The sequence below is a fragment of the Callorhinchus milii genome, unplaced genomic scaffold (assembly GCF_018977255.1).
Source record: "Callorhinchus milii isolate IMCB2004 unplaced genomic scaffold, IMCB_Cmil_1.0 Scaffold14, whole genome shotgun sequence".
In the NCBI taxonomy this organism is placed as follows: Eukaryota; Metazoa; Chordata; class Chondrichthyes; order Chimaeriformes; family Callorhinchidae; genus Callorhinchus; species Callorhinchus milii.
In genome coordinates this window covers 15,549,120-15,564,975 of record NW_024704755.1, presented here as the reverse complement: position 1 = coordinate 15,564,975, position 15,856 = coordinate 15,549,120, and the positions used below count along the sequence as shown (strand labels likewise).

The window sequence follows — 15,856 nt, the reverse complement described above, 5'->3', positions numbered from 1 at the left end:
AATGACATGAGACGTTCTGGAGATCTACGCCTTTGTCCTGGCTCAACACAAGTGCAGCCAGAGCTGTGCTGTGGGTTTACTTCAAAGTTATATCTAATAATGACTATGAATTTGATATGGTGCCTTATCATGTAGTCACAATGTCAGAAAGTGTTTGGCAGGATATACTGCAGGATTTATGTTTTGTAGCTTTGTGTTGTGGGCAATACTGTCTGTTTGTTGTACTTTTACACAGGTCTTTTTAAAAAAATAATCTTGAGATTGTTTATTGTTCATTGATTCATTCAATGCTTCAGTGAAACAGCACAGGGACAAATGGTTGAGCCACAACTCAATCGGTACGAATGTGTGCCGAGAGGAGCATGAGATTGGGGCTCTATTCTCTCACACATTCAATGCTTAGTTGTACTGCTCACAAAGAGGTTCAAAGGGAATTCCAGGTATCTGTTATCCATACAATGCTGACTGTAAACTGCGATTGAATGGTTACCTAATTGCCACGAATGACTGTCCGTGTTGGGAGGAAGCAAACTGGGTCTCCTTGTGGCTGAGTTAGGTTCAATATATTTGGTTGGCAAAAGAACGTTGCAATCGAGTCACTGAGAGCGAGATATCTTCTTGCTAACTCTGGAGGCCAAAACCCTAAAGGGAAGAGTGGTCCTCGCTATTCAAGCAGTGATAGGGCAGACCAGTCACTCTGTCAAAGGTTTACTCTGATTGCCATGGATCAGTTAGATTTCGTCCTCCCACCTTCCTGCACATGGGCGATGGTGTCCCTCAGTATCGCAAAGCTATCAGAGATCCTCCAGCCCGGAACCACACAGGTCTGGGCAGAGCAGATCACTCTCACAGTATTGTGTTAATCCACTCGGAGATTCCCTTGCCAGGGTATTATCATCTACATTCAGCACCGACATCGGTTGCCAGATCTTATTTTCCTCCTTCTCCTCCTTCTGCTTACAGAGGATGATGCCTTTTCCCATGGAGTAGGCCATGGTCCCTGCCACCACAATACAATTGTATTGTCAGAAAACAGATTCAAACACCAATTTCTTACATTTTGTGCCAATGGAAAAAAACAAAGGTATAAAAGATGGGAAAATAACACAACTATATATAGAATTATAGCTGAACCCGTTGCAGCTTCACTTGCAACCAAAATGATCCAATATGGATTGTAGATTGACAGACAGACACACATTTCATTTAGACATCATGCTCAGATGGAAGGACTCCTGTGACAGGACTCCTTTTGGGAGGACTTCGTGGGAGGACGCCTTCGATATATTTTCTCTCACAGTCTTCCCCTCTCTCTCTCGATGTCTCTGTTTCTCCCCCAGTCTCTCTCTCTCTCTTTCTCAATGTTTCCCTTTCTCTGTGTCTCTCTCAGTCTCCCTCATTCAGTCTCTCTCCCAGTCTCTCTATTTCAGTCTGTTAGTATCTCTCAGAATATCAGTCTCTCCAGTCTCTCTCTCTCACTCAGTTTCTCTCCCTCAATCTCTCTATCTATCTGTTTCTTGCTCTGAGTCAGTCTGTCTCTGTCTTTCACTCTCTCTCTCTCTCTCTCTCAGAAGAGATACTCCACTGAATTGGTACGTTTCTGAAATTACTTGCCTTGATTTATAACTTGCCAATAATAAATAATTTGACATGCCTTGATGCTCAAAACAACATTTTCCGTTGCAGGAAACACTGCAAGCTCAATCGTGACACTGAAACCTATTTTTTTATATTTAGATATGTGTTCAGCTTTTTCTCTGCTATTAATAGGATGCGTTGTTATTTTCACATTGTTTTTGAAGATGTGTGGTTTGACATTGCACCCACCACACCTGCTACATTGCACAACCCCAATCAAACAGGAAGTCAGTGTCACAGCAACCTACTCTATATCATATTATCCACCTTCGCTTGTTACAATCCATCACAGGGACAAACGTCATCTTTATTTCCACTTTATCTTTCCCTTCTCTCAACACAGTTCTGATGTTCCCTCTAAATCAGAAGTTTGGCAGTTTAAGTCGAAAGTCGAGACTTTGAGCTAAAATTCTGGGCTGAAGCTCCAATGCCATAATGGCTGAGTTCTGTATTGTCGTAGCTGTTGTTCCAGACCCTCGGAGCCGCTACCCCATGTGATGGGCGCTATATATATATATATATTCAAATTGTTCTTATCCTTTTGATGAAAAGTGAAAACCTGTTCTGCGCTGCCTGTTCAGGTATAAGTTAAAGATCGTATAGCATTGCTCCTAAAGGGAAAGCGGTTCTCTGGGTATCTTGGCCAACAATTCCCCAAAGAAAATTGGTCATTCACTTCATCGCTGTTTATGGGACATTGCTGGATACAAATAAGATGCAATTTCGCCTGAAACAGAAACAGTAAATCATGTGAAGCGCTTTCACAAAACCAATCGTGTGTAAAGCGTTATTCTTATTTATCCAAAGGTTACTATATTATTATGAGTTGAAACAGTATTATTTTTAGCATTTAGTTATTTCTTTAATTCACCTGGATCACTCTGCACATTCGACTATGTTTATAGAGAGAAACTGTTTAAGTGATTGTTGCAGTGTAGGGAAGGTAAATGTGACTTTGTAAAAGCTGAAAAATATATTTTATTTGTCATATCTATCATTAAACGTTTACTAAATATTGTTTTAACCTGATACATAATGTACTGTTACTGAAATCATCAGATTTGTATTTATGATTTTGAATTGTATTTAATAAAATATGGAAAGTCGGTCAACATGGTAATGCTTTTAATGATTAAATGCTTAGGTTTCAGAAGAAATGTTATACATTGGCTCATAGCATTAATTTCATCCAATCTGTTCATTTGGCTTAAAAATCTGTACCCCGTGTCCTGTCTCCAGAGTCAGCAGATTCTCATGGTGTAGACTAAAACTGATGTTAAAGGTTTTTGTAACACGTTAAAGGTTTTTTTAACATCAGTTTTAGGCTGCAACAAATTAACAATTGCTTTATTCAGATTTCGCCCATAAAATGTACAGTCAATTTACTTTACAGTATATGCGACGTGATAAGGCGCTAAACAAATGCAAGGATTATTATTAAACTGAAGAGAATGCCATTTCCTTAGCTCTGTATTCCAGCTTTATTTTCTTACAGTTAATTATAATAAACGTGAATGTTTACGATGTTAAGTAAGAAATAATGCAATATGCAGAAAAAACATATAAAATGACAATATTTAACCGTCCTTTTTCCGATCTGAGGAGTGATTCCACTTACTACTGTAGTCAGAACTTTCTTTGCCAATCGAATCCAATTCATTTCTGAACCACGGACACAGGAAATCAAACGTCACTGCCAAATATTTCATATTAAACAGTCAGCAAACGTTTGTTACACCAGCAACTGGTTCAGGGTGAGTCTCAACAACCGATCACAATGATGGCGAGTGATGTGATCTCCTATATTTATCTAATAGGGATTATCACCACAGGTATGGAATTGTACTAAAGCTCAGTCTAAATACAAAACGAGGTAGATAAAATTTTTCAAAATGTGTATAGTGAATACGTCCGTCTTTCTTATCTTCTGATTGTTTTCTCCTCCCTCTCTCTGTTTGTTTTGTCGCTTTTATTCCTCTCTATAATCAGTAATTATTGGTTAATTCATTTCCTGACAGTTGCTGGTGATGCAGCAGTGAAAGTGATCCAATATCCTGCAGAACTCACAGTAATCCAAGGTGAAAATGGTACATTCTCCTGTGAGACTGCCGAAAATCAACACAATTCAAATACAGAACTTTACTGGTGGAAACAAGGAGAGAGTGGATTCCTGAATACAAAACCTGACAACAGGAAAACATTTGAGTCCAAATCATTCCACCTCCTAAACGTGAATTTTCAAGACTCGGGAGTCTATCTTTGTGCAGTGATGCGTCAGGAAAAAATAGCAGGAAAAGGAACTGGATCATGTTTAACTGTACATGGTAAGTGTGAATACCATAGTAATGAAGAATGCTGAAAGGTGAGTATTGCCACATTGTGAAATCGATATGAATAAATTATTTGTTTAATTCTCAACACTCATACAAAGTTATGATTGAACAGCACACAGGACAGGTTTTATTTCAATACTTATTGACCAATAGAATATTATGAAACCAAAGTTTTGCCCCTTCTTTATTGAACTGACCTGAGCCGGCGAATTTATTAAACATAACAAAGTGGGAAGCTGAGTTGCTGAATAATTGCGTTAAGCAATGTTTTTAAATATACCTCCGTACCGCCGTAACTCGAACTTTACTCGATCTGATATTTGATTCTATCCTGAACAAAATTATAGAGATTGTCCCACATCCCTGACAATTCAATGCAATGCTTGAGGATCGATCTTCTATTCCCGCTATTTGGATGAGACGTTAAACCGAGGTCCCTTCTACTTGTTCAGGTGAATATGTGAGGGTTCCTTTAAATTTGTTGCCCTGTGGTGCAGTAAGGACTAACTCAAATGTCATACAATTAATCAATCTCTATTAATTCAGATTAATAATGTTAATAAGTAAATAAAAGATTACATCCCATCATGCTTATGCATCCTCGTATAATGCAGCTCATAAAGATATCAGTTGACAAAACCAAATGCTGTGCGAGAGATAAAGGAGTAATGTCCAATCTAATGATCATTTTAATCGGAATATTTGTCCATCAAAAAGTATCCAAATATTGTTGCATGGTTTCCAGTTCGATATAACCCCAAAAGTATCCAAGTATTATTGCACGTTGAGATGTTTAACTCGTCGTCTTGTTCTTCCTTCATTAGAAGCTGGAATATGTTTCCGACTCCAAGTTCCAATTTTCTTTGTTCTCTTTCGAATCGATCTATTTTTATACTGTTGATTAGATGACCTTTCATCTATTGACTGTTGTAAGATGCAACAGAACTCTCTCCAGCTTAGACCATTTTTTTAATGTGAAAATGACATAAGAAATGAAAACAGTTTGTTGTTTATAAAGTTTTTGTTTCTCCTCATTGAGAAAGAATCTTCTTCGAAGCAAAAGCAGCTTCCCTAATATGCGATTGATCATATGTTGCAAATACATAAGCAGCACATATATCATTTCAGATATTATTTAACACATTAATTGCAGAATCCTACAGATATTAAAGATCCCGTGATACTATTCGAAAGGAGAAGAGACATTGTTCTTCGCTATGTTCTGGCCCATGAATCCATCAGTTAAATTTGATTATTCACTTCATATCTATTTGCGGTACATTGCTGTGTGGAAAACTGACTGTTGTGTTAACCTACAAAAATGCAAATCGCCCTAATTTACAGTGAATCCCGTGAAATGCTTTCAGACGGTCCTCATGGCATGAAACGCTCCCTCTAAGATAGGAATTATTATTAGGATTATTATTCATCAGAATCTCTTGCACCTACAGTCCAGGCAACTACAATTTTCTGATTTATATAATTTTTCTGAATTTGTTCCACAGATTACAGTGTATTATGTGTAGCGATGGGAGACACCTTAACAACATCTAAGTTGCTACATCAAATGCAAGGATTATTATTATCATGATTATTAATACAAAAGGCAGAAGTTAACATTCTAGAAAACCTATTTTACGCACAGTAATGTTCGACAAACAGCATGAAACAGTTTCAGTGCGCAGTTTCAAAGTACCTATTGTAACTGTTGTAAATTAGTTTCAAAACAAATACAATTTAAAAAACACAGTGGAACAAAATTAATGTTGGTGTGAATGGGGAGGTTTTGCTTATATCCCTATTCACAGTGAAATCTCCATTTAAATCTGTAGGTAAGGTCACTATATGCGCAAAGGCGTTACATAAATGCAGGTTGTTGTTGTTCCAGAATGGTGGCAGAGCAAATAATGTGATTCTGCCCCACTGTCTGCCCTACAGTCCCCCCAACCCCACTGAAGATATTCCCCAGAGCTTCTGAAAGAGATCCATCAAAGTCTCTGACTCTTGTGTGTGAAACGGCTGAGGTTTACCCGGGAGATGTAACATTCATCTGGAATAAAGATGGCAATGAAGTTAAAACTGGGATAAATTTCATGAAAAAAAATAACTCAAATGGACTTTACAAAGTTTCGAGCTCTATGGAAGAGCCAAAGCCTGTGCAGAGCGGAGTTATTTATACCTGTCTGGCATTTCACGTCAGCCTCCAGACTCCAGCGGTTGCCGTCTACAACACTGCTAAATCCAAAGGTAATTTATGAAAGACAATTGTTGTTAACTAAATTGTTATTCGAAGATAATTTACATTGATTTACACATAAAATTACAATGATATAGTTTTCTTGTGGAATATTCTTCATCTTCTTAGACTCTGCTGAATCAGAACTGAGGGCATCAAATGTATATCTTTAAATTGTGTTATGTACAACTGTTTTTATTATATGGAATACTATATACTTCCCTTCAAGTTGTGCATTACGTTTTCATCATTTGGTAATTCCACTAACTAGCAATTAGCTTTGCCTATATATCAACATTTACTTCAGTATAATAAAGTTATTGTGTGATTTGCTTTTGAACCGTTTCCATACGGTAATATGTCAAATGAAAATATGATTGATCATAAGGGCGTCCAACTCGAATTTATTTGTATCTGGAATGGGATGAGCTTTGTCTTCCTGGAGGGACTCACGTTATGTAATCTGAAGAGCATTTGATGCAGGTTGACTAGAAACATGGATAAGAAAATCCAGAGTATGGTTTGTTGTACTGCTGGAGTAATGCAAACCTCCCTGACCCCCAACCCCCCCACCACCAGTGACTGGTCTGCTACTCTAAATCTTGCTGACGAACTCCACTGGCTGATTTTTGACCATTAGTGCAACGGACCTTCCAGGACACTTTTTACAGTATTTTTTAAAAACAAATCTGCGTGAACTTCTTTGATCTGATGCACTGTGTAGATAATGAGGCTGTAACGCATTGCTGGGGTCATTAACACACTCAATTTATGCTGTTCTTGTAGGGAGTGGTTCTCAACATCGTAATTTCCTGATTGGTGGATGTGCAGGGGGAGGGCTGGCATTTCTGCTGCTTTTGATTGTAATTGGGAAACGATGCCAATTAAACAAAAGGAAAGGTAAGATATATTCCTATTTTATTTAGTTTAATTGTAAATGTTTAATTTAAATGAACTTTATTTTATAGTTTAGAGGATCCCAGGTCACAATGAGAGGAATCTTGACATCCTGTAAAGCTGTGCAAATGATTAATAGGTTGCGATTGATTTACAATTGCAAATGTCCTCACAGAAACTCACACTGTATACATTTAGCTTCATGTGTGAACGAATGTCAGAAACCTGTTGTGATTGAACTAATAAATTTACATCATAGAAGGCCATTCAGCCCATTGTATCTCTGTTCGATCCTTAAAGAATTCACGCCCAATTCACCTTTTTTTTTAATCTTTCTGCTACAATTAATTAATTTTAGAAAATATGCTATTTTAGAAAAGACAGAATCTGTCTGAGCCGTTTTCACCCGCAGCATCCTGTCAGACTACTCACCTGGTTACACATCCCCAAGTGCCCAATTTTCTGCATTTAATTTCCTCTGTCATCTGGAGTCCTGCAGCTCAGTGGTTTGAGCACTCGTTTTGCAAGCGAGAGACCTGATTTGAATTCCAGGCAGGGCGAGACCTTGGGCAAGTTTCCTTACTCCACATGCCTAATAATAATCCCTCCAAAAAAACAAAACAATAATAAAATTGGTCATTTTCAATCCACGACTGTTTGTGGGACATTGCTGTGCGCAATTGGCTGCCGCGTTCGCCCACAAATATACAGTCAATTCACTTTACAGTGTGTTCTGTGAAGCGCTTTGGGACGTCCTCCCGACCTGAAAAGCGCTATATCAAATGCAAGGATTATTATTATTATTATTATCTCTCTCTCTCTGTACAATCTTCTAGTTCCTCCTTGTCAGCCTCCCCTCACAAACAGCAGATCATCCAGAACTCTGCAGCTCATGTCCTCTCCTGCACCAGGCTCTGTGCCCCCATCAGCCGCAACCTTGACTGGCTCCACTGGCTCCCTATCCCCCGGAGGATAGAATTCAAAATCCTTGGTCTTACTTTCAAGGCCCCCCATGGCCTTGCCCCCTTATACATCTCTGACCTGCTGACCCCCTATAAGCCTGTTCGCTATCTCCGCTCAGCAGGCTCTGGCCTGCTCCAGGTCTCCCGCCCGCCTCGCCATACCATCGGTGGCTGGATTTCAGCCTCTCTGCCCCCTGTCTATGGAACTACATCATACATTCCTTTTGCCTTGTTCCCTCTTTTGCCTCCTTCAAGGTACAACTCAAGAAACTTTTGACTGTGCATTCAGTTGCACTCCTACACCCTCTCCCTCCCTCATCCCAACACTACCCTTTAGGTTTGGGTCCTGATCTCTGACTGCACGGTGCCTTGGGACATCCTCTCGATGTCCTCGATCCTCTCCTCTTCACACTCTACATGCTCCCCCTTGGTGACATCATCCGCAGACATGGGGTTAACTTCCACATGTATGTGGATGACACCCAACTCTACCTTTCCTCCTCTACCCTCAACTCCACGACCACCGATGTCCTGACAGCCTGCCTGTCCGACATCGAGTCCTGGACGAGAGACAACTTTCTTCAGCTCAACGTGCGTAAAACTAAGGCCCTCCTGATTGGCTCGCGTCAGCGCCTCCGCACCTCAGGCGCTGACAACATCAGCATCCAAGGACGCACTCTCCACCTCTCAAAGCCGGTCAGGAACCTCAGCGTTCTGTTCGACCCTGAGCTGTCCTTTCTCCCTCATATCCACGCCATAACTGGCACCGCCTTCCATCACCTCCGGAATGTCGCCAGACTACGGCACTACCTCACCCCTCACGCGGCTGAAACTCTGGTCTACGCCTTTATCACCTCAAGGCTGGACTATGGGAACTCTCTCCTCGCCGGCCTTCCCAGCACCTCCCTCCACACTGCAGGTCATTCAGAACTCTGCAGCTCGTGTACTGTCCCGCACCAGACACCGCGACCACATGACTCCCACCCTCGCTCGCCTCCACTGGCTCCCCATCCCCCAGAGGATCGATTTCAAGATCCTCATCCTCACCTACAAGGCCATTCACAGCCTTGCTCCCTCCTACCTCTCCGACCTACTATCCCCCTACCTATCTGCCCGTACCCTCCGTTCCTCTGGCTCCGGACTGCCTCACATCCCCCGCCCCAACCGCCCTACCATCGGTGGCTGGGCCTTCAGCCTCTCAGCCCCGAGGCTCTGGAACTCTATCCCCCAGTGCCTTCGCCGCCTCCTCCCTTTCCTCCTTCAAGGCCAGTCTCAAGACCTTTCTCTTTGACCGTGCCTTCAGCTCCCCTCTCGACTCTCTACCCCCTCCTCGCTCCTTCCATTCCCTCCCCTCACCCTGACCATTTTCCCCCTGCTCGGGTCCTGACCCAACTCTACAGCGCCTTGGGACGTCCTCCCGACGTGAAAGGCGCTCTATAAATGGAATCTTGTTGTTGTTGTTGTTGTTGTTGTTGTTGAGTGGCACTTTAGAAATGTGATTTTGTTGTTGTTGTTATTGTTCTTATATCTCTCCAATGAAATTAAAATAATCTTCACTGTTGCCCTTTTGTCTCATCCGCAAAGTTAGAAATAGTGCCTGATATACAAAATCCAGATTTTGTATATATTTGGAGAAAAGCATCAGGTATCAGCAGAAATGCAACAGTAGAACCATTAGGATTCTGTTCCCAATATGGTAAAACATGATTTCTCAACAATACATTGATTGCGTGACAATTTCAAGATATTCCTGGAAAATGTGACAAAGATCTGCATATTGTTTTTTATAGAGGGAAACAAAGGAGTAAGGGAAATATTTAAAATAGAGAAGTAGGGAAACATTTAACTATACAATATAAATTCACATTGATATAGCACTATTCATGTCTTGTGGAAAACCCCAAATGATTGACACTGCTTGGATCGGCTTCCCATCTGGTGATGGAATTGGATTGTGGGTACAGGAAAGACCTCTGAAACTACAAAAGAGGAAGAAGTAAATTGTAAACTGGATAGAAGGATACAAATTTACAGCACAGAAGTATGATCTGCATACAGTCACATTCCGTCCACAGTGTCTGTGTTATCTTTTTAAGAGCAATGCTTTTAGTCCCAATTTACCTGTATTTCTCCATTACTCTTCCAGTCAACCCATTTTAGGTTATATCTTCTTGTACCCTTTTGAAAGTGAATGCGAAATTTGCCTACACCATCAACAGGATATCCTGATTTCTCTGTGTGTGGAAAATAAATCTCCTTAAACCGCTATTTGCCATTTTATAGCTATCTTAACCACTGCCTTCTTGTCACTGAATCACTTACCATTGGAAATAAATTCTCCATTGATACTATCAAAACCACTCATAATTTTAAAGACCTCTATCAGGTCACCACTCAAACTTCTTTATTCCATGGAGAAAAATCTCTGTTGCTCCAGTCTCTGCTCATAGGTCACGCCAGCCTTGCCTGGTATCATATAGCTCAGCGGTTAGAGTACTCGCTTTGCAAACGAGAAACCTGGGTTTGACTCCCAGCAGGGTGAAACCTTGGGCAAGTTTCCTTACTCCACACGCCTGATAATAATCCCTAAGAAAATCAAACAATAATAAATTGGTCACTTCAAACCACAACTGTTTGTGGAACACTGCTGTGCACAATTGGCTTCTGCATTTCACCTACAAATATACAGTCAATTCACTTTACAATCCATTCTGTGAAACGCTTTGAGACATCTCGAAGACGTGAAAAGTGCTATATCAAATGCAAGGATTATTATTATTATTGTTGTTATTATCATGTGCTAAATCTCTTTTGCACCCCATTCATTCATTGACATCTTTCCTACGTGGGGTAAACAATCTTGGACACAATCATCTAATTGGTCCAACCAACGTTTTTTACATCTTACTAATACCTCTTTGGTTTTATATTCCATATCACAATGAATCTATTATCTTGTTTTTTCCATCAACAAGAAAGGGGGCGGTGAAGAAGGGAATCAGAGTTACTTAGTGATGGTGTTCCAGAGGCAGCTGTAGCTCCAGAGTGTGGAGCAATGGATGGCAATACATTTGAAGGAATAAGAGAAGGGGGTGGGCAAATGTGTTAAGAAGTTGAAATCATGTGATTTACTTTGAAATTGAGTGAATACTTAATTTATTGAATTTCTTTCTAAGGCTCACACAGAAACCAGAACAGATTGAACCATTGTGAAGAACAGGTAAATTTATTCAATTAATTTCAGCAGATGCTTCAGCTGAAAACAGAATTCTTCAAATGGAAAGTTATTGGTCACCCGACTTCTGCAACCTCCTACCCCCCTACCAACCTACCCGCTCCCTCCGCTCAGCCGGCTCTGGCCTGCTCCATGTGCTCCGACCCACCCGCCCCACCATTGGCAGGAGAGCCTTCAGCCACTCTACTCCCAACCTCTGGAATTCCATCCCCCAATCACTCCGTCTCGCTCCCTCCTTAGCCTCCTTCAAGTGCCGCCTCAAGTCTCTCCTCTTCGACCGTGCCATCGGCCATCCCTCTTCCCCTCCCTTCCCCCTCCTGACTCCAGCTCGGGTCTGAATTGCTGTACACTGTCCATCGCCTTGGGAAGTCCTCCCGACATGAAAGGCTCCATACAACTGTAATCTTGTTGTTGTTGTTATTAAGAAATAATAACCTTTTAAATATGTTCCCTACATGCATCTATTTGTTAAAAATTATAAACTGCTCCGAATATAATTATTCTCAAGGGCTTTCTGATTCGTACTTCCCCAACAATTTTCAGACCAGTGAAGACAACAATCCATCAGTGCCATAGGACGTCATCCCGACTTGAATGGTGCAATATAAATATCATGTTTTTTCTTGTTGTCATCACATTCTGCTTTATAGACGAAGCACGGAAAAGAGAACGAGCCGGTGGCTTATGTTACATTGAATTTAACCAGTTCCAAGAAAACTCCAAGACCTAAAAGACAAGAGGAGAGGACTGTGTATGCCCAGGTATATCTGAGAAACACAAAATGGAAACAGCAACTTTTCCTATCCAATTGAATGTTCTTACTTCTTTAAAGAATGGGACTCACTTCAATATTTACTGTAAGATAGTTTGCACATTTTTTTGGTTAATTTTTCTTTATCCTTCATCTTCACACTCTTGCGCTATCTTATTCTATGATATTATGGTGACAATCAGCCACTGTATAGTCAAATAGGAATTTTTCTTCTGAAAGCTAATTAGGATGATTTTGACTTGTAAAATATTTGGAAGTTATATTTTAAATATTTTCAATTCAGGTGAAGCGCTTTGGGATGTCCTCCCGACGTGAAAGGCACTATATCAAATGCAAGGATTATTATTATTATTATAAAATATTGATTCACAAGAGCATTTTGATCAGTACTAATAGAGGAATCTCCAAATCAGTGAAGCCAACAATCTATCACTGTCTGTCTTACAGACGCTGCAGGGAGCAGAGAAAGAGTCGGTGACTTATGCCAAAATGGATTTGAATCGTTGCAAGAAAACTCCAAGACCTAAAAAACAAGACGAAAACACTGTGTATACCCAGGTATATCTGAGAATTTTTTTTCCTACATTCTATGTAGTGGAACTCACTTCATGCCTTCAGCTCCCCTCTCGACTCTCTTCCCCCTCCTCGCTCCCTCCCTTCCCTCCCCTCACCCTGACCATTTCCCCGCTCCTCGCTCCCTCCCTTCCCTCCCCTCATCCTGACCATTTCCCCCCTCCTCGCTCCCTCCCTTCCCTCCCCTCACCCTGTCCATTTCCCCCCTGCTCGGGTCATGACCCAACTGTGCAGCGCCTTGGGACGTCCTCCTGACGTGAAAGGCGCTTTATAAATGGAATCTTGTTGTTGTTGTTGTTGTTCATTGTTTATAAACTAGTTTGTATATTTCTGTGGTTAATCTTTCTTTCTCGTCTGATCTTTTCTCTCTCTGTCGCTGACTTGGACTATGAAATGATGGCAGCAATCCGCCACTGTTTAGCAAAAAAAAAGACCCATTAATCTCCAAATCATTTGAACAACTGCTACCCTGGTCTTCACTTTTCTTTTCCAGCCTACATTGCTGTCGATGCACAACTAATCCAATAAGGAAAAGAATTGTGGCTCCTGGATTCTGTTCAGCTCCGTTCTGTGAGGAGTAGAGCCTTTACCTAATGAGCCAAGTGGTGCTGTAAATAATAATTTGCAAATATTCGAGGAGATTTCTAAAACGTCAGGAAAAACAAATTAATGTAATTACTTTCTCAAACATTGCTTTTTCAGACCAAGCAAAGGGTAGCCGTGAACAATCTGACGTGAGCTTTTGGATTTACATCCTACAAAAAGCACAGGAAATCCCAGTATTTCTGTTAAGGATACAGCGAATGCAGAGCTTCCTGTGAGAAACCACGTAGGAGCAGCTATCTGCAGGGAACCAAGAGCCAAGTAAAGCAGCAGGCTCAGAAACTAATATTGGTGTATATTAGATGTAATTTTCCAATTTACTGAATGATGTGCATTAATCTTGTGCTGCAATGTTCCTTGCACCTTTTTCAACCATAACTGCATTTATTAGGTTGTTACGTGATCAGTCTTTAGGAAAATTATTGGAAAATATTGCTTACTATATCTTCATCACCATACTTAAAATTGCAAAAAGGCATTGTTTGTGTTAATCTGATAACATCTTGAAAGATAACCAATTAGTTGTATGTCTCAATGGGCAATTTGAATTGCCCTTTAATTGCTCCGAAACTAAAACTTGAATGTAAGTTAGGAACTTCGGTTTTGTGTAATGCATTCAATCAGCCTTTCAATAAAAATAAAACATAAATCGCATGAACCAGTCTCTTCTGGTCACTCTGTCTTTTCAGCATGAGTAAGAAACACAGTTGGTATGGGCTAACTGAAAAGCAGGTCAATTAAAATATCACGTATTTCATATAATGCAGAGAAAAATGTGTGTGCATTGAACTAATGAAATGTTGTTGAATGGCAAAAAAAAAGGCCTAACATGAAACAACTAAGTGATAAAGGCCCAATTGTTCTGTTGTATTTGAGTATGTCAACAAATAATACCATTGCAAGAGATTCGCTCACTCAGATTAAAAATAGAGCCCAGTTGAGGGAGGAAGCAAACATGGTCTCATTTTGGCTGAGCTGGGTCGAATGTGACTTGTTTGGAAAATGAATGTCCGAATCGATTCAAAGCAGGACAAGGCCTGGATGAGAGCTAACTTCCTACAGTTGAATATCAACAACACTGAGGCCCTCCTGATTGGCTCCTATATGCGACTCCGCACTTCAAACGCTGGCAGCATCACCATCTAAGGAAGCACTGTCCACCTCACTGAGCCAGTCAGGAACCTTGGCATCTTGTTTGACCTCAACTGTCCTTTCTCCCATACATCCATGCCATGACTCGATCTGCCTTCCCCCACCTCCGCATTGTCACCTGGTTTCACCACTGCCTCAGCCCTCAGGCTATCGACACCCTCATTCTCACTTTCATCACATCTATGTACAATTACAACAATCCTCTGCTTGTTGGCCTTCCCATCCCTTTCCTCCACAAGCTCCAGATCATCCAGAACTCTGCAGCTCGTGTTTTCTCCTGCACCTGGTTCTGTGACCCAATCACCGCCTCCCTTGCCACACTGCTTTGGTTCCCCATCCCTCAGAGGTTCAGAGCAAACAGACCAAATAATAGAACTGCTTCCGAAAGGCACCAAGGGTTAGACATGCAAATCAAGCTTGGGGCAAAGAAATGGCACATGATGAGAAGGTGATATTACGGGGATGGAGCATGATCAAGGGAGTAGATCAATTTGGTCTCGCCTCGTCGAGAAAGCCTCCTTGAAATACGTGAGACAGGAAGAGAGTAGACAGTGCTGAGAGATTAAGAGAAGTAACACAGATGCATTGCTAAAAATAATGAACGATGGATATGAAGGCAAAAAAAGTAGAGAGTTATGCAGAAAGACGAGGCTAGGAATAGTGAGGTCCGTAAGGAAGGACGGCTTTCTCCAGTAGGAATTTGGTGTTATCGAGGGTAATATACATTTCGATTGTTATGCTGGATAAAACTGAATGTTAATGTGAAAATATAATATCAACACAAATGCAAAGACTGTTGCTGCTTGTGTGTGAATAAAGACCTTTTCTTTGAATCATTGCATGAACTCGTATTGAGTAAATTGGTGTTAAGGCAAACCTTACAGAGGATAGAGTTCAAAATCTCTGCTCTCGCTTTCAAGGCCTTCCATGGCTTTGCCCCTTCCTAAACTGTTAATTCTTTATCAACCTGCCCACTCTCTCCGCTCAGCGGGCTCTGGCCTGCTGCACTTTCCCTGCACGGCCCACCCCACCATCGGCTATCAGACCTTCACCTTCTCTAACCCCAAACTTTGGTACTCCATCCCACATTGCCTCCACTTTGCTACCCCCCATGTCTCCGTCCAAGGCACGTCTCAGGACGAGCAAGCCAGTGGAAATAGTTTCTCCTCTTAATCTTCTCTGCTCCCGGGAAAATAATCCTTGCTTCTCTACTCGCTCCTGATTACTGAAGACCCTCATTCCTGGTACCATCTGGTAAATCTCCTTTACACCTTCTCCAAAGCCTTGACATCCTTCCTAAAGATTGCTACCCAGAACTGAACACAGTCTCTAGCTGAGGCCTAACCAGTTTTATGAAGGTTCACCAAACTTTCTAACTCTTGTATTCTATGCCCCTATTTATAAAGCCTAGTATCCCAAAATCCATCACTTCGCATTTCTCCACATTAATCTTCA

The 15,856-nt window shown here is 41.1% G+C and overlaps 1 protein-coding gene across 1 annotated transcript; it reads left to right on the top strand.

Moving 5' to 3' along the window:
- Positions 1 to 3,418: 3,418 nt before the first annotated feature.
- Positions 3,419 to 13,898, top strand: LOC103185947 (signal-regulatory protein beta-1-like). Its single transcript, XM_007904710.2, has 8 exons — positions 3,419 to 3,470; positions 3,657 to 3,962; positions 5,910 to 6,218; positions 6,994 to 7,107; positions 11,243 to 11,286; positions 11,952 to 12,062; positions 12,521 to 12,631; positions 13,349 to 13,898. The coding sequence occupies exons 1-8, from the start codon at positions 3,419 to 3,421 to the stop codon at positions 13,382 to 13,384; spliced, it is 1,083 nt and encodes a 360-aa protein (XP_007902901.2). The 3' UTR covers positions 13,385 to 13,898.
- The last annotated feature ends 1,958 nt before the right edge of the window (positions 13,899 to 15,856 follow it).